The sequence below is a fragment of the Amphiprion ocellaris genome, chromosome 24 (assembly GCF_022539595.1).
Source record: "Amphiprion ocellaris isolate individual 3 ecotype Okinawa chromosome 24, ASM2253959v1, whole genome shotgun sequence".
Lineage (NCBI taxonomy): Eukaryota > Metazoa > Chordata > Actinopteri > Pomacentridae > Amphiprion > Amphiprion ocellaris.
This window is the reverse complement of record NC_072789.1, coordinates 5,430,930-5,450,205: the sequence shown is the minus strand read 5'-3', so window position 1 is coordinate 5,450,205 and position 19,276 is coordinate 5,430,930. Positions and strand designations below refer to the sequence as shown.

The 19,276-nt window shown below is 39.5% G+C and overlaps 2 protein-coding genes across 4 annotated transcripts in view; one reads left to right on the top strand and one right to left on the bottom strand.

Moving 5' to 3' along the window:
* The window catches only part of LOC111571705 (rho GTPase-activating protein 6), an 82,974-nt gene that overhangs the window by 42,001 nt on the left and 21,697 nt on the right, over positions 1-19,276 (bottom strand). The window contains exon 1 of one of the 3 annotated variants that reach the window (XM_023275002.3): positions 4,218-4,605. The exons of the other annotated variants lie outside the window; for them this stretch is intronic. Within the exon in view, the coding sequence (XP_023130770.2) occupies positions 4,218-4,259 (42 nt within the window). The 5' untranslated portion in view covers positions 4,260-4,605. Of the gene's footprint in view, positions 1-4,217; positions 4,606-19,276 lie in introns of those variants that run through there. 3 annotated transcript variants of the gene reach the window in all.
* The window catches only part of LOC111571708 (male-specific lethal 3 homolog), a 49,580-nt gene continuing 34,911 nt past the window's right edge, over positions 4,608-19,276 (top strand). Inside the window, exon 1 of the mRNA XM_055008399.1 lies at positions 4,608-4,651. The gene's annotated coding sequence lies outside the window, so the exon portion shown is untranslated. The remainder of the gene's footprint in view (positions 4,652-19,276) is intronic.

Below are 19,276 nucleotides of genomic sequence, written 5' to 3'. Positions count from 1 at the left end.
GAGGAGAAATTCCTCCAGAAATGCTGTGTTCTGTCTGTCCAATATGCTTGAAATGTGAAGGTTAGAAACTCCATCAGGTTATTCCATAGCACTTGGAAAACCTCAGGAATAGTCATTGACACGGTGCTACGGCCCAGTGTGTAAGTAGCTGCTACATCCTGTAGAAAAGTCACAGCCAGTCTGTCAGAAACATCCATGAAAGGCTCAAGTGTTTAAAGTGAGAGGCTGTGCCACCGTTTTCATAGCAGACCGACATGTATGTATATTGTGTGATGAATGTAATTACGTAAATCACATTTAAAAGGATGTGGACACAATGAATTGGCCTTGACAGAGTGTCTGCCAAGGCTGTACAGTCACAGTATTGTTTTCCGAAACCGAGCAAATGCTTCACTTGTAAAATGCAATTCAACACATACAGCACATTAGGAAGCAAATGCTTTCTGTTCACAGCTCTGACTGTGACTGGCTTAACTTCTGTTGACTAGATTAAGTTCTGTTCAATCCTGCTACAATAGGTTTGTCATGCTAATATTAAAGACAACTGCTACTGATTTTGAATCACACATCAGCCTATTCTGGTATCTTTCCCTTTTTGGGGGGGCTGATAAACCATTAGGAATTATTTGCACCTCCTGACATTTTTAAGGCTTTTCTAGGTGATGAATCTTGCTTCTGTTGACTCAAAGCCGTGTATAATCCTCCGAATAAATCTGTAATCTGCAATGCCGGAGACGAAAATTCCTTCCAAGATACGAGTCGAGTGATCAGTCCAGGGCGTTATCCCCTGATGGTATTCCATTAGCACAATGTCTCGACGCCATAAGCAGAACACATCGCGCACTAGTGCAAGTGGAACAAATGCACGGCTCGCCTCGAGGGGGGGATTAAACGTTTACGCACTGGCAACCGCGAGGTGCTGCTGCACATCGCTCTCATTTGCTTTCTGGCTCGCTGTCGGTCACCTCCGTCCCTCCATTGTGGTAGAAATATTTATCTACTGACGAAAAAGCCCACATTTGTTTATCATCAATCCCCCATTAATACTGATTTCATTTGAAACTCCGTCTGTCGTATTTTAAAGGCCTTCTTGTACCAAGTGTTGAAGATTTACACACTGTCAGGACATAACTCTGAAGCAGTTACCGAGTGTTTTTTGTAATAAAGTGCCAGTTTAAGGTTTCCAAAGGAAAGATTTAATATGTTTACAATCAAGTGATGCTCTCTTGAGTGAATTTCTTACCTTATAAAGCCTCCACAATGTAGATTAACTTCTGTTGATACACATTTTCCGATGCAAACTGTATTCGCTTTTATAGTTTGGCTAAGTTGTCGTGCCGCACTCCAGACTTACTTTGTTGGATTACTTTACTACATTTTTACTGCATGCTCATGAAACGTGGAGTATCAACAGAACCGGTGCCAGATTTGTTCGTATGACCTCAGAAAACCAAGATATTTATAGTGTGTCCTCATGCACAGGGTGGACGGAGGAACCGAACAGCGATCAGAAAAATCCCCTGTCTCAAGGCAAAAGGGGAAAATTTGCTCAAAATGGGATGTTTCGGCGAATCACAGTGACACGTAGCTCTTGTAGCGTCAATCTGAGGAGAACTTCCTTCATGTTGACTCATGAGACGCCACAGAGAAGCCATAATGTTGACTTATTGATTAGAAGTTTAACCATTTTACTGCAATAATCATCAAATACTTACAAACTTAGATCTGAAACTGTCCATGAAGTTATCCTGAAATGAAGAATTTAACTCAAAATCCTTACTTAACAGAAGAATCAAAATATGAAAGCATAGGTTTCTGGTTTTGTTAGACCATTTTTGAGATTTCCTTTGGTGAAAATGACACACAGCTGTTGAAAAACGCTTGAGTGTACAAAAATATGTCTCAGTTAAATGACAAAAAAAACATAACAAGGGCTGGTCACGGTGTTAAGTCTAGTTGTCCTGTGCAATTATTTCGATGATTTGTTGCTGTTTTTACATAAATGCCAAAAAACAACTGGTATCAGCTCATAAAATGTGAATATTTTCTGTTTTTTTTCATATTTTGAGAGGTTTGGAACTGTTATTTAGAGAAAACGAACAATTGAAATGGGTAATCTTCACTTGTTGATCAAGAAAATAACCAAAAGCATGACTCATGCTGAAAATAATCATTGTTTGAGGCCCTGCAATTTCTTAACAAATGGTCCTGTCACCACTCTGCCCTTCACAAAAGACAAATCCATCCTTTTTTGCAGCTTATTGGCTCCAGGCCACAGTGGAAGAGGGCTAAGCTAAGTAGCCCAGGTGCCCGTATAACAAGCCTTTTCCTTTGACTGCTTTTGATTTTGGGGGGTTTCAAAGCCAAGCAGAACAGAAAATCTACATAAGTAGTGTAGTGTTTCCTTGTTGTGCCCCTTAATGTCTTCCCCAACTGGTTAGTTTATCGTATAAATGGACTTCTAGTATAAATCAAGGCTGTGTAAGTGGCCAATGCAAAGCTAGCAGTGGTGTTTCTGTTTTACTGTGTTGAGTTTCTTTATGTATTATTTTTTGCCAGAATTATGCAGAATTGCAGAAAACTTGGGGAAAAAAAGAGAAGACATTGATGCAAACTTCACCAGCTTTTGCATTACAACCAAACCAGATTCAATGACAATCTGTTGCATTTTAACATTTTCTCCCACAGAAGCATATCAATATGTCACGTCAACACCATGTTTCTACTTAGCAGATTAACCACAGTTACATATCTGGGGAGGTGCACTTCAGATTCACCACAGAAGTCTGTTGTTTTTATAAGTTTTGCTTCTACAGGATGCCCCTAAGGGAGCCGATACTTATCAGATTACCTTAACTGAGCTCTTCACCCAACCCTAACGGTTCGAGGCAAATAAACTTGCCTGTGTTCAGACCACAATCTTTTTTGGCACCACTTCTTCTTCAAACACACAGAGGTACCAGGCACCATTGTGGCTTTATCGTGATGAAAAGCTATTAGATCGGCCACTCATCGAGCTGTCGGTGTGATTTTCAACCGCAGTGTTCACAAAAGCAGGCCAGAATTCCAATAAACAAATAACAGCCACGATACATCAAATTTAATTTCGCTGGAGAGACGACAAGCGCTGTTGTAGAGAATTACACGGAGAGCAATTTGGTCAGTGCAGTGAAGCCTCATCAGCCCATGTTGGATGAGTTTTAGAGCCATTACTGCGGAGCCAAGTGGCAACAGCTTTCACACCACACAACCCGGCTACAAAGCACTAATCCAGCCCACAGCATGGTGCCAGCTGAGCCAAAGAAAATTGTATTGTTTTCCAATCAATGCTCGTAGGTTTATGAGGAGCTTCCAGCCACAGAAACGTTGCTCATAAAGAGCAGACAGACCGCTGGAGAGGATTCCTCACCACCAGAGAGGAGGAGGAGGAGAGGCAGTGGTGGATGATGGGGTTTAAATCTGTCTATTGCACAAACTAGCTCAGTTCCCACATTGAAGTGAACCTGTTCTGCTTCCCAAGAGCTTGAAAGCTTTGCAATCTTTGCCAGAAATGTGCCAAATAGTCAAATATGAGCTGAGAAAAACGCAGAGGGTTTCAGTTTGAGAGCAGTTCTCATCAGAACCCTCATGGGTCCTCGCGGCCTTGACCCACATCTGTGTGTTTTGCCTTCATCTGGCCACTGTGCTTTGAGGTGTAGAGTGTCAAGCACAACACCTGTGGCTCTCCGCATCGAGCAGGTGACAGGTTTTTCCGCGTCGTTCTCGTCTCGCAGCTACAGCCTCCTCTGCCAAAACCAGGAAACATGTGCGGTCTTGCGTGTGTGCGCTCTGTGCACCACATGTCACTTAAAACGTTCCATCACAGGAAGTTTTTGCATGTTGAGGCCCCTTTTTTGTGCTCAGTTTCAAATTTCAGCTTCAGAGTCACTAATATTGAAATGGCTGGATGCACATCCAGAAACAGTATAAAGGAGGTTGACGATGCCAAAAAATAGATAAAGTAATAGAAATTCTGCAGTGACACGTTTTAAGCATATGCAGAGTAACAATATGTTTTGATTTATGTCTGCAAAATTGTCTTTGAGTCAGATTCTCGCAAGAAATAAACAAACTTCTCTCTGTTCTCGACAAAAACGCACCGTGTGCGCTCTCACTGTAAGCCTTCAAATCTTATCTGTGCACATTAGAGCCACTATGATAATAAAACGAGTACTTACAAGATAGGAATTTTGCCTGTCGAGGAACACGGAGTCTCCCATCGTCCCGAATAAGTATCCACATATAGTTAAAACACCCAAAAATGTAGTTGCAATAAATGTTTCCTATAAGTCCAAAGAAAAAGTCTGTGCGCCTCGGAACGGAGCGTTAAAAAAAGTCTCCGCGAACCACTGCTTCTCCTTCTTCTACATGAAAGACAAACTGAGAGCTTTTAAAAGAAAAAAAAAAGCTATGAGTCACGGCAGAATCTGTTTTAAGAGTTGATGTTTCTCCACCAGGCAGAAACGCGTGTCAGAGAAGCATCTGTGCCAGAAAGGACACCATAGCGCGCAATGCGTAACAGATCCATACTGCGCGCCCCGTGGACTCCGGTGAAGACAGATGCTGAACCAAAACGAGGAGAGGCAGAGAGAGGAATGTGAAGACGGCAGCAGTGAGTACTAATCATGGAAAGGAGATTTTCAGAATAAAATGTCAATTTGGAGGTAAATTCAGTGTGACCACTCAGATGCCATAATACATAGTAACACCGATGTTTCACTGAAACAAACTCATTTGTGTTCAATAAATTCTTAAAAATAATAATTCTAACATGACTCACCACACACACAACAATTTCTTGTTCGTCTCACAGCAAATTAGACACAGCATTAATAATGCAAAACCCACTTTTGGCACTTTTAACATGCTTAGTCAATATATATATATATTTTTTGCCTCATCTTCTCATGTAAATCGAACTACATTCACCAAAACATACATTTTATTACTTCAAAGCCACGAAAATACCCCGTTTCTTTAACTTGGCTCTATTATTATGCTTGCATAATACATTTTAAGTGCATACATGTGCGTAATGTTCATGTACAGTAGCTCTTTTTAGCCACTGAGAGCAAAATTGTTCAGAAAAGTAGATATGCTTTTATTTTGAAGACAAACTCACCCACTACTTAAAGTTTCTCTGAGTAATTGACACAGAAAGGGTAAGAGAAGGATGGGCGGGGCACTGAAGGAGGAGGAGGAGGAGGAGGACCAGCAGTGGAAGAAGCTTTTGATTATCAACAGCAGGGCTGCTCAAATGTTTTCATGTCAGTGACCCACAAATGGAGCTGCACAGTTGATAAGATTTGACTGAAGAAGCCTCATATGGGGAGTCTGTAGTTTGTTCAGAGCTGGAGCTGTTATTGCAGTGGGTGAGGGGGGCTATGACAGAATTCTATAAGCCATAACTTCACAGTTTTTATGATAAATGTTGTATCAAGGCTGTAAAAATGAAGTAAAATCAGATATTTTCATTGGAACCAATTAGATTTAAAGGCTTTTTTAAAAGAACTGAATGTACGGAGAGCTGAGTAATTTCAACCGTCCTCGCTGGAAATAACCAGAAATGCCTGGTGGTCAAAAAATATTTACTCTGGCTTCTGGGAGTTGATATTTTGGAGATGCAAGGTTTCCAACAGCAGTGACAAATAGGCCTAATTACAATAGGAAATAAATCAGAGCGGAGAGAATTTACCAGACGCACCACAGAACCAAAACCGTGATCGACTGCTTCCATTGTAACAATCAGAGGTTGTTTTTTTTTTTTTTTTTTTTTTTTTTAAATTTATGAGCGTTCCCTTTCTTTTTCAAATATGCTTTTATGATCATGGAAGGCTGGGGTGATTCGAACTGGGAGGGGACGGCTTTGTCTGGCTTTGTGAAACACTTGATGTGGAAGCAGTTGTTGGGCAATCGGTGTCAAAAGACTCCACTTGGATCAAGCTTCATTAAAAAAACAGAACTAATGCAAAACAAATAGAGCACAACCCTGTTTTATCAAGGACATGCACACACGAGAGGTAATGAAAACCATTCGCTTTGCCCTGCAGGAGCACTTTCACTGAGGAAGACACCGGGTTCTTTTCTCTAATTTTATAGAGACACACACTGGACTGTTTATCAGGTGACTCTTTAAAGAATGCAACACTTCTGTTAAGGTTGGCGATAACAGGAAAACTCCTAAAGACTGACTTGAACCAGTTGTCGTGGTGCGTATCTCACCCAGGAATCATCAACACACACACAGCTATAAAGTTACAAGAGAAAGGAAACCTGTTCCAGCACAGAAAAGGCTGCGGCTGCTTATCGGATCTGGTTTAAATGAGGTTTTTAAATTGTGCTTTAAACGTCTGAGGTGTGTAGAGAGGGAAAAAAAACCCTCTTTGGATTGAATGAAACTGGAACAGAAGGTGGAGTTTGACTCCGATTTGGGCCATTATGATGGATTGTGTTATGTAAAGGCTGACGTATGAGTTAGACATTAAGTCACTGAGAGAAATGGCTTCAGAACCAGAGTGGAGGAGGAGTGTATCCTGGCATGCATAGTGCAGGTACAACACACACTTCTATCTGCATACATATCTCCTGAGTTGCATGAGTTTGGAATGGGGAGGAACACGGGTTGTAATTAGTTCATCTGCAGCTGCAAGTCATTTGGCAGGAGGAAAGCTTACTACAAAATAGCTAAACAAATGATTCAGCGTTAAAGAAAAAATCGTGTCTGAATCCCAAATATTTTTGCATCTGTGTTTCATCTGTTTCTGAAAAGGAAGTCACAAATATCCTGTTAAAATTCTTGAAAATTAAGTCTTATCCCTCACCGAAACATCTGTAAATCTACTTATTTTCAGCTGTTAAATTGAAAAATGTCCTTCTAATGTCAAAATCTGTGTATGAATTTTTTGTGTATAGTGTAGACAATTAGCCAAAACGCCAAGAATAAGCTTTAAATAGTAGCATGTGTGTCATTCACGCTGTTCCTGAGGAAAGCAAGAGTGCAAGAAAAGAAAAAAAAAAGACATTGAATATTGTAACATTCAAAAATTGGATTTAAAAAAACTAACAATAACAGCAAATATCTCCAGAATAACTATATTATTAATTTTTAAAAATGTGTTGTCTATAAATTAACAAAATAAAAGGTGGAAATTTGTGAAATAACTGTTGGCGGTTCAAAAAAAGTTTGTAAAAAGTTCATTTCTTAGTATTGAAAATTGCTATAATATTAAGTTGCTTATAATACCAGCAATTTTTGTTTTAATTGTATAACTCTTCTTATTGTCTCTTTTCTGTTATCTTAGTGTTTTGAAGTCGCCTTTTGTCTTTTTATTCACCTCCGTGAAGCTCATCTCTGTGCATCAAAGTTAGATATTTATACATGTTTTTTCATGAAAATAATAATTTTCTGCCTATATTATCTCTACTATTATTTATCTCCTTGTTTAAATACAATTCTGTTTATCTAAATATAAGCTTTGTCTTTCCTGCACAAGTTCTTGCTTACTTTGGATCTCTGTACATTTAGTATATGTAGGGGAAAGTATGTTTTTGTGAATATATCACACATGTTTATTACAAGAACTCTTATTTCTCAGTGTGCAAGCAAATAACTGTAATAAATCTGTCATCATCCGGAATGTGACATAAAAACCTGCAGAAAGAAAAGAAAACTAGGTGTGAAAATCGAGATACATCCTTGCTGATGATGTAGAGGAACTATAGAGGGGAGGAGAAAAATACAAAAGTGATGTAAGTGCTTGTTTTTGCTTTAAAAACAGTGGTGAGGTTAGGAGCTGTGTTTTATGGGCCTGTAGGAGGAGCCTATTGTCTCCTAAAATGGTGTTTCAATGGTCCCCTGATTCACACTTACATACATTCAGAAAACCTGTGATAGAAGGAAGGGAGGCTGAAGGGGCGAGGACTTTAAAGTACAGATAGTGCATGTTTTAATTGGCAGGAATCAGCTCCTACTGCATGGCAGAACTGCAAAGCGAAGCCTCACTCATCCCCGCAGCTCCTCGTATCATCTTGAAATTGTTAAAACGATGCCGAAATGAGGCCGCGTATGATCGTATATCAATTTCAAAGCACGCTCCGGAGTTTCCACTGTTGAATTTGGCCGGGGCCCGTTTGTGTTGATATATCACATCCCCACTTTTAAATGCTGATCTAGAGAGAAAGCAGCAAAAATTTCTTGGATCCTATTTCTCAATGCACTCCTAATTGGCCTCCAATCCTCTGCACCTACTCTCAATGGCAAAAAACAGCAAATCCCCCGCTTTAAATGAGCATAAGACTATTCTTTTACGGGCTATAATTCCAGCGCTATATGGTATATGGATTTGCGAGCCGCTAATGTTTACATCGTTTACTCTGGAGGTACGGCACCCTCCTTCCAAAAGCCGAATGCCTGAGTTGTGAAATCACTGCACGGAGTGGAAAGTATTCTGTTAAAGTGCTTTAAGACGATCCAGTAAATGACAGAGAAAAATCCTGCGAGGCCTTCGATCTGTTTAATAAACACTCGCAAAAATAGATGGCGCAAGACAAAGATAGAGGATGCGGGGCGAAAAACGTAAGCAGGAAGTCAGGAATCTTATCTAAGTATAAGAACAGCTGGAGACGGTATTCACATGTTAGCAAATTGCTGCTTAAAAACATCACGTGTGATGTAATGCATGTGCAGATCGTGTGACCCCAATCACGGCGTTCAAAGAAGGTGCATCACCCCTTCAAATTGCAATTGCAGATGTGATATTGCATAAGCAGTTACTTTCAGTCCTGCAAAAGTCATTCCCAGCTTGGATGGCACCTGGTGTACTTGATACAACCTGATATTTAAAAAAAAAAAAAAAAAAAATCACATTTCCTGTCTCGTGTAGTAAAACTGTCAAAATCAGGCGACAAATGCTCATTTTGGGGTATTTTGAGAAAACTGTGCAAACATTTCTTAGCTTTGCCTTCATTTGTTTCTTTGTAATTGAAATGTGAAACTTGATGGTAAGTCCACCATTTTTTCTATGGATTATCATAAAGTTCATTATTCTCAATAAAAAATAGTGGAGCCCAGGGATGGTGTCCTTCAGTCCCGAGTAGAGCATCAATAATCCTTAAATCTACAGGATTAGATGTGAAAATTCAACTAAGGTTATTTGTAAGTCAACAACTGGGAGATCATCCCATGTGGGTCCATTATTCTTGGACTTAAGTTTTGTTTGGTTTTTGCTGGCTGCTTGTTTAGGTTTGGGGAAAATGTCAGACTTTGGTTTCTCAAGGATAACTGAAGGGTTTGGAAGCACAGTGGTCAAGACATTTTCTTTAGTTTTGGAGAAAAATGTGTTCAAAGTTTAGTGTTTTCAAGAATGGTCTAACTGCAATGCTATATTTGGATTGTGGATTAGACCATTCTGCTTTGAACCCCCTTAGCTACATGTTAAGAGCTCAGTTAAGTTTAGGCACCAAACTTGCTTTGCAAGGTTTCTGAAAATAGCACGATTTCAGGTAAATATGATCCTTTCACAACATGCTAGAAGCTTCTCTTCCATTTTCTGGGTTACCGGGGTCCTGCATTACCTAATATATGATTGGCTGGCTGAATAGTAACAACACTAAAGCAATAAAATAAATCACAAATATATGGATATATATTGAAAATGAATTTGTGATATGTCACTTTAGAAAGCAGTTTAGTTATACAGGAAAGTAATTTGGTAAATTTGTACATTTGGCTTTGTAGTGTTTCTCAGGCCTACTGTTACTTGCACTGATACCGACATGAGCTGTCTTTTAATCAATGACAATGTCGTTTTGTGATATGTTAGCTAACATAGACCTAATAGGAAAGAAATAGCTTTCATATAACAACTCTCACCTGAAGTAAGCATGCACTTATCTCATCTGATAAGTTCTCAACCAATGATATTTTTAAAACTGAAGTTTTATGTAGCTTTAAATCTAACTTAAGCAGTATAAAATACTGTGGTGGACTTTCGTGGCCTCATAGCTGGATACATGCATTTGAGGTGTTCCCAAACTCTTCATCTGAAGCAAGCCAAAGTTGCTAGTCATTATCAATATTACTTGTTTTACATCAGCAGTTATTTTAAGGAAGTTTCATGCCATCCCCTCTGGTCATACTCTTCATATGTAGACAATTGTTTGACTGAACAAAAGTTTGTCATTTGGTGGTCTGTGCTGTGTTTCTCCACATATGGAATCATGAAAGATGGATTCCTGTTAACTCTCCTTTTTTTTCTTGTCTAACTCAAGTCTCTATAGATTCTAAAACCCCTTGAGGCAGATTTGCGATTCGTAATCTTTAAAGAAATGCTTCGATACCTCTTAAACTAGTGCGGACTGATCAAATCTGACCCCCTAAAAAACAAAGAAAAAGGTGCAAAACTCAATTAACTGCAGCCCGCTTATTAGCTTGTGGTCTATCTCTCCTTCGATCAGATGCTGAACTTTGACCCAAGGTTTCACAAGATGGCCCTAAGGACGGGTGTAAGAGAAAGAAAAGGGCGAGGATGAGGGGGGCAGTGGTAAAAACCGGGCACACATAAACGAATTTACAGCAGGAGCTGCACAAAGCAGCTCTGGGGGATGACCTCACGACTGGGGAATGTGTGTGTGTGAGTGTAAAAGAGAGAGAGAGCAAAAAAGACAGTGATTTTCCCGCAATGTGGGTTCACCCCTTCACTTGGGAGGTAAATAATGAAGTCAAACACGCACACAAACAAACACGACTAACAAATTATATCCGTCAAAGGGTTTCGGAGTGCAGATCTCCTCTTCTAGCAGAAAAAGATGGTTTTTTTAGAGGGTCTCTCAACATCCGCCAAACACAGGACACACACACTTGCACAAAGTGACGACAGCATGGGTCTGGATTCAATCTGGATGCTTCTATCAACAGGCCAACCCACTTGTCTTAAATCTCCATACTCTGTCCTGAGGGCCAATAGACAGAGAGAACAGGGAGAGATGGGGCAGGCGGGGATGGAAGTAAAGCATTTAGGGTTCTAGTGTAGCTTTCATCTCCATACCACCTCCATTAGAGCGACTAGCTGGAAGCGGCTAGCAGGTCGGGCTTGTTGTGGAGTGGAAATGTTCAGCCCTGACCTGAGGGCTGCATGAAATGTGAAATGCATGAGGACGCATTTGAAAAGTGATAGTATCTTCAAGTTGCAATTTAGAAACGCACACTATCTGCATGCTTAAGTCAGTGCGAGAGATTTGCCACGATGGCATTATGCAATTTATTCAAAACAGAACTGGTAGATAGACATCACAGAGCTGCAAAATTAATCAAGGCAAGATGCATTAGGCATATTTTGGAAGACATTTAGGAGATTTATTAAGTAGGGCAGATGAGTGGCCAAATTAGCAACAGATCTACCTTATTTCTTCACACATTTTTTAAAAAAAAATATACACTGCCTGTCATGTACAGCTCTGAAAAATTTCATTTTTATACAACTAAACTATTTTCAAGTAAACAGATTTTCTCTCTTCAGACGTATCACAAATACATGGGGGTATCGGGGTAAGAAGAGTGGCAGATGAATTGATGCAGTCATCATGGCTAGTGTCTACCAGCCTGCGGGGGTTAGGGTTATGATCTGGGGTTGGTCAGGTTCAGCAACGTTATGTTCCCAAAGAATGAGAATCAACATAACTTCCTCTTTCAGTCAGCCAATCATGTATCAGATGGGGTGGGACTCATTGCCCTTGTTGCTCAGAAAATTAAGGAGAAGCTTCAAACGCACAGTGAAAGGGTTGTATTTTAACCTAAACTGTGCTATTTTCCTCAATATAACCAATGTATTTGGTACCTGAACTTTTTCGAAGCAGCATGAAAGTGTGCAATCAAATGCAAATGCAAAAAATAGCATTCTGGGGACAGCTTTTCATGATGGCAGGTTGATACCTAACCAAATAGTGACTCATGAATGCTGACTCATGCCTTCACCCTTTTTTCTACTTCCTTACTTGGGCTTTGTGCCTCTTTCAAACTGGACAGAAAACTTACTCCCAAGCTTTCTTGGTGGCATTTCTTTCTCTTGTAAACATCTACTTTTTTTTAACTCTACGTTTTTTGCAAGAGTCCCTGCAAATATGCAAAACTTTACAATCAAATGACTATGTCTAATGTTTTCTAGAAAGGGGTGTAGATGATTCCTTAAACTGTTGACATCTACATGATTAAGTGTCGACTCCCACTCCCCATAAATTGGCACTTTAAGCAGGAAGTCATCACCAATCATCAAACTGGCAAAAAACCTTGTGATTGGTTAAAATCTCCAATTAAAATGGCCTGAAAATGAAGCCATCAGTAGGTGTACAAGTCTAGTTTCCTCTTAGACCACTTGAATGCTACACAGTTTCTATGGATTTTTTTTTTCTCAATGATGCCAGAAAAGTGCTGCCTATCCCAGCTTTATAGTGGCAGACTTTTATTGTGAAAACAGCATGGAAGTGGCGATGCAGAGGGGGTAATTTGGGAAATACGCCAAACAGACTGTGGCGGTTTTGGGTTTCTGTTTGTTATTTCCCATTTTATTTTGAATTCACTCACTTCCATGCATCCCCCGTTTGTTTGACTTCCTCCCTTTGTTTGTTTTCCCTCCAGTATTGCACATCACCTGTCACTAATCATCCAATCAGTCCTGCCACTATATAAACTGCCTGCCGGTCGTCAGTCAGTTGCCAGATTGTCTATGTTGCTTCATGCCTTTCGGCTTTCCAGCCGTTCCTCAAGTGGTTTCTTGTTTATTTCCTCGTGTTTGACCGTTTGCCAGTTTGAAATCTTTTGTCTTTTGCGTGCTCCCTTGTTGGAAATGTTTGCTATGATGACAGATCTGCTGTGCATGACCTTTGGCTTCTTAAGTGAAGGACTTGGCTTCTGGACTTTAACCTTGTCTCCTCAGTCTGGGCTCTTTCCTCTGAGCTATTACCAATGCTATGCTGAGTATGTGAAAGTAGCTGCATCCGAGGTATTTGGAGGAAGCATCACAATTTATGCAAAACTGCACAATTTTCTTCATTAAACCATCTGAAGCCTTAAACCTGCGGGTTTAAAAGGTATGACATATTTTCTATAACTGCCAAATGTACGGCATTTATCTGCCAGAAACTGTAGAAATAAAAGATTTTTAACTTTAGAATGGCCCTTGAAATATTTATCTGCATTCATTTGCTTGTTTCTGTCTGAAAATGTAGCCAGATCTAAGCTCAATATCACGATATTTTATTGGTCGCTTTACTATACGTGTCTTTTTTTAATGCCAGAAAGAAAGCATTTGCACCAATCAAATCCTATTTTTAAAAAAAAAAAAAATCAGTGCACCTCAGCACAACTGTTATGCCATTAGCAACCAGAAATCACATTTCAATTGAACTGCAGGCAGTGACAAATTTAAAGTCTCAGTAGTAAAATTTTGGCAGTATTTTTTAATGTTTTTTTAAGGTTTCCCCAACCTGTGGGCACTGGGACAAATGTTGAACATGTTGATTCCCATTTCTAATTTAAATAAACAATAATTCAAGAAATTAAACTTGTTTTTTTTTGTTGTTTTTTTTCTGATTTATGACATTATCAAGGTATTTCTGAGTTTTTTCAGCTGCTAGCTACTTTCTTATTTACCCCCAGTTCATGTGGGTGCGCCAAGCTCTCCAAACACTTAGAACCTCTTGCTATCACATGTCAACATTCACTCTCTTATACAAATGCTTTTGTTTCTTTATGTTTTAGAGGGGGGTCATTTCCGGCAGTTGGTTCGGCATGCACCGCATTTTTTCGGGAAAGCACACCGTTGACATCTAGATGACAGTATTTGTTATTAAAACACAGATAGAGAAAATATTTCTCGAGCAACTGGAGACAGCAAATGTGTTTTTGGTCTTGTTCCAGTTGAAACATTCTCTTTTGGAAACCTCCATTGTTGACTCTGTCACCTAAGAGGACTGAATGGGTTGCTACATGTGCAACGACCTCTCAAAAAAATGATTTAAGGGCTCACCTTGAGTCACAAAAGAATTGGAGTTCATGCATGCTAGTTATATAAAAATGACAGACACACTTTAGTATGGAAGCAAACCGACACATCAAACACTTTGGACAGTTTGGAGTGTGTGTTTTTTGATATTTCAGTGTGTGCAGGTGTTGTGTTGGCATTTTTTTCTTGACGTCATCACAGAAGGAAGGAAGGAAAAGAAATCAGGTTTTTGTTACTGACGTCTGTCTCAATCTCTCCACTCATCTCTGTATATATTTATCTGTCAGTGTCTCGGCTGATGTAAATACCTCCTGAGCTGACCTTCCACCTCCTCTATCATCCATCCATCTTTCTGCCTGCTGCTCTCTCAGCTTTGTTTGCCTGACTGCTTGGCTGGCAGCTTTCTTTCCTGTGAATCCCTCAGTAATCCTGCTGGGTTTCCACATCAGGGTCAGCAACTTCGGACATAAATGGAGAGGTTGTGTGTCTTTTGTTAGCCGCTTTTGCTTGTGTTGTCTTTAAATCCACAGATTCGCTTATCAGGGATTACCTTCCAAGAGCTTTGAAAGAATACATCAAATTAGAAGCTAGAAGCCTATTACTGCGATGGAAAACTACCTGAAGCTTGACATGATGTTTGTATTATTCAAGGGTTACCTGAGTATTTTAAAGATAAATGTTATCAGCAGTGGAAATACACCAAACAGATTTAATCAAGTACTATACTTAAGTACGTTTACTTTGTTTGAGTATTTCCGCTTTATTCTTTTTAAAAGTACTTCCTGCTCCACTGCCTTGATCTGCAGCTTTAGTTACAGTAAAGATGGAAATTTTACACAGCAGATAATATAAAAACTTAAAAAAAAAAAAACATTGTTAAAGATTAAATCACTGGTTTAAAGATAAAATACAGTCTAGATATATTTATATTTGACCTCACATGGAATTGATGTTACGTTATGGATGCTTGTGCCTGGACGGCTGAATCTAGACTTCATTTTTTGATCTTGCAGATAAAAAATGTAAAAACAATACAATATATTGGCACCATATTGGATGACTTGAGTTCTGAGGCATGCAAACATCTTGAAACTAATCAAATCTGAGTTGTGGTAGACGTAGGTGCATGAACTTTGCAGGCATGACAGGAAAACTCTCTCAGTTGAAAATGTTGATTTGTGATTTTGAAATGTTTTTTTCTGAACAATGATTGAGAATCTGAACAATAAACATACAGAAACAGGGAGACACACTGTAGAAACTATTGTCCCTTATAGAAAAATGAAGAAAAAAGACAGATGCAAAAAAAATGGTTTAATATTTTGTATATGTGTATTAACAGGCATCAAGGGAAATTAGATATTGTTTAATTTTTATTTCGGATGAAAGATTTAAAAATAGTAAATAATAACTTTTTGCCAAATTAATTAATTACAAATAATATCTAGTAAAATCTCAATAAAAAATATTGATTTACATGCTGACTTTAAAAAAAAGGATGATTGACCGTAAGATTACAGTATTTTTTAGATGTATTTAAGTTAACAGATATCAAATTTTACAGATATTTGCTGTTATTAGAAAGAACAGTTCTGCATCGTAAGGACTGAAAAATAAAAATGTTTAAATGATGCAATAAATGTTTTAAAAAGTAGCACAATCAGTTCATCTTTTGTGCATTTGATCAAATTTGGATTCTCTAATAAATCAATGATGGCACACTCCACATGGAGCTCGACAAAAACACGACGTTTGTTCCTCAAGTGCGACCGAACGGCATCGTCGTCCGTAAAATGTAGTGTTTCTCCACGTTCGTACGTCGTCTTTCAGCTCCAGCTCCTCCACTTTAATACGCACGTGCACACACACACACACACACACACACACACACACACACACACACACACACACACACACACACACACACACACACACACACACACACACACACACACACACACTGTCCTCCAACCTCCCATGCCTCCTTAATGTTTTCTGCCACAACAGTTGCCATGGAGTCTCAGCTCGGCCCGCTGCGCCGGCCAGCACAATAACAAGGACGTGTGTGTTTCTGTGACAGTGTGTGCACGCATGTGTTTGTATATGCACATGTCAGTGTTAACAATGACGGGCTAATGTAGTGTAATGGTGCATTTTTAGCCCCATAATGTCCTGGGTTCAGCTATAAACCATCATATTTCACATGTGGTTCAAGGTCTGACAGTGTTCTGCATGTTAAATAAATGAACCCTGAGTTCAACTTTTGAGAAAACAACTAGCATGGGAAAATAGTTGCAAAGATTTCGGTATTTTTATGCTTTTGTGATGCATTTTCTGCAAGCAGGAAAGCAGAAAATAGCCTGCACTTGTTGCCATAGCACCACGGCAAAAGCGTCTGGGTCATCATGGGGAAAAAATGGAGAGCAACGAGAGAGCAGCACGTGTTTTTACTATTTCTTAAAAATATCAAAACCCAAATTTGAGTTACGACCTCCAGATGTGAGATTAGACACATTATTTTAAGAAAAGACGCATCGAATGCATTCCTTCCCACAAATTCAGACATTTTTCTTTAATGAAAAGTGGCAGCTCCACGCCTGCTGGATCACATCAACCGATCCGCAACAACAACAAAAAAACTCCTCTCCACTTTGTCTTCTTTTCTTTTGTCGCTGACACAGTTCTGCCTGACGTGGAGGGTTTAGACCTTCTCTTCAGTAAACTAAAGTAGCAGCCGTTGAGGAGGCTCTCTCTCCGCCGAGCAAATCTCCAGAGACGCCTGAAAAGGAGGCTTTGGAATAGCTTGAATAATAGAATAAAATGTTCACTGAGTGATGTGACGTGCGAGTGTTGGCTCAAGCAGTCGTTCAGCTGAAGGATAGCATCTCTCTCTCGGCACATTTATCCAAACACTTTGTGTGCCGGAGAATGTGTGTGTGTTTGCTTGCAGTTTTGGGTGTGCATGAATCTGCCACCGTGGACGTTTGAGATCTATTCGCAACTGCTCTGGAACATTTAGAAATTGGATGTTTGGATAGATTTTGAACGTCTTTTACATAAACTCACTCAAACAAGACTCTCCTGTTGGTTTTAAGTATAACAAGATATGCTCAGCTGTACGAGCTACTTCTCGAAACCATCAGTTACCTGCAGATTTATTTGGGGTTTTCGATTGCTAATGTTATTAGCAACTGGGATGGTGTCTGCATCATTGCCTATACGTTCAATGGTGGAACTAAAATCACATTTAACCCAAACATTTTCCATTTTTTTACTACAATATCTTTATGAATAACTTTCAATTTCAATTTTCCTCAATTGTATATAGAATATTTTAGAAGAATCTTTCTCTAAAAATGCCATGTGGTGTTTGGCTATAGGCAGCCATGTTGATTTTAGGCTTGACAACAGCAAAAATGTCAACTATGATACCTGTCAGCTATGTTACAAAAAGTCCTGCCATTACATATTGACCCACTAGCTTGAAAAAATGTGGCTACAGTGTCATGCCATTGATTTCTAATGTTGCCAGGTTTTTATAGATCTATCAGACTATGCTGAGAATGGAAAAATGACACTTACCAGTATTAAAATTTGATGCAAGTTGGAAGATAAACTGGCTTTCTCATCAAGCCTTCAACTCGAAAACACTCAGCAACAGATAACTTGGAGCACATATGCACAACTAAAGCAAGAGCCACTCTTTTGTATCATCTACTTCCCCACCAGTGTTAATATTAGTGAGAGTTAGAGCTCATTAATGTCTCTATGGCTTCGTGCACACCAGAGATTTGAAACATTCTGAAACAGGGTAAAGGGCAAGTTTTAGAATAAGCTTTCACATGTATTTTCGAGGACTGTTAATGTGGTCTTGTCTATGGTAAAACAGTTAAGACCATTTCTACACAGTGGATTTAATAATGTAATCTAGTAATAGCTGTTAAATCGCCCCATTAGCTGATGCTTTATGGAAACTTTCCAACCTAACTATCAGTTTGCATCCTGGTTGGAAATCCCAATCAGTAAAATAAAAGTGGAGACTAGTTTTATGGCTGTCCAATCACATGCACCACATACAGAAACGAGGGCATGATTTTAATAAGGAAATGAATGGCTGAGAGTCACATCCACGGCTTCAGCTGCCAGTAGGATTCTTCTTATGATAATCAGCTCGCCGCTGCATTTGTTTCCAATGCAAATCGAGCTTTCTCATACATCTGCAGGTGTTTCTGGATGCTAGAGTAGGACGTAGCTTTCCGTCCTTACAGTAATGCAGCTGATAAACCTTAAAAAATGCGGTATTATTCAGAAACACAGGATCCGAGGGCTTGGCGAGATGGAAATATTTTCCTTCAACCTCTGCCCTTCACTTTTTTCCCCCTTTCCCTGGAGTCATATCTCATTCTCTGCTGCACCTTGCTTTTTCTTTCTTTGTGTTTTAACTCATTTGTCATTCTTCTGTGTCTTCTTTCTTTCAAAGTTATGTTTTTGTACACATTCTACCCCATTGTAAAGCACATTATAATGCAATTCTTCTGCATACTTTGAGAGATATGCAAGAATGAGTCTGGGAAATCCACATATTGTTCCTAATATAGTTTGCCGCAACACAAATTGCAAACTTCTTGGACTCTGAACTTAACTGAACTCCCATAGCAATAACAAATGAGCACAAGTGATACTGCTTGGACATTCCCTTCATCTGTGTTTATGAGACTGCGTGTATTTGGATTCCTCGGATATTTCCAATATTCATTTTTTCAGGGCTATGCATGCATGCCTGCATGTGCACCCGCAGCACCCGCGGATACACAGTGTACTGTATATGTTTGCATAACTGTATACACAGCGCATGAACGTGGATGTGTGTCATCTGCACGGTCACCTGGCCTGAAGCATATCAGAACTGTACCAAAGTCAGAATAAGCCGTTCTTCTCGGCTCGTGGGATAAATATTTAGTCTGCAGTATAAACACAGCGTCCTTCGAGGAATGCTCTGTTTGCGGGCGACAGCGATGCTTTTATCCTCCTGCTGATAATGCAGGTGAATGACCAAACTGTTGATTCGTCCAGATAGGCGGCACGTGTAGCTTCCAAACCACTCTGACACCAATCCTGACGCATGAAACGTCCATATATCCTCGCTATCATCAACCCCTCTGCTCCATACTATTACTGTGACGTATTATGATATTATGGGATTGCCATTATCTTGTAAGCGATAAAAATGTGAGTCTGGA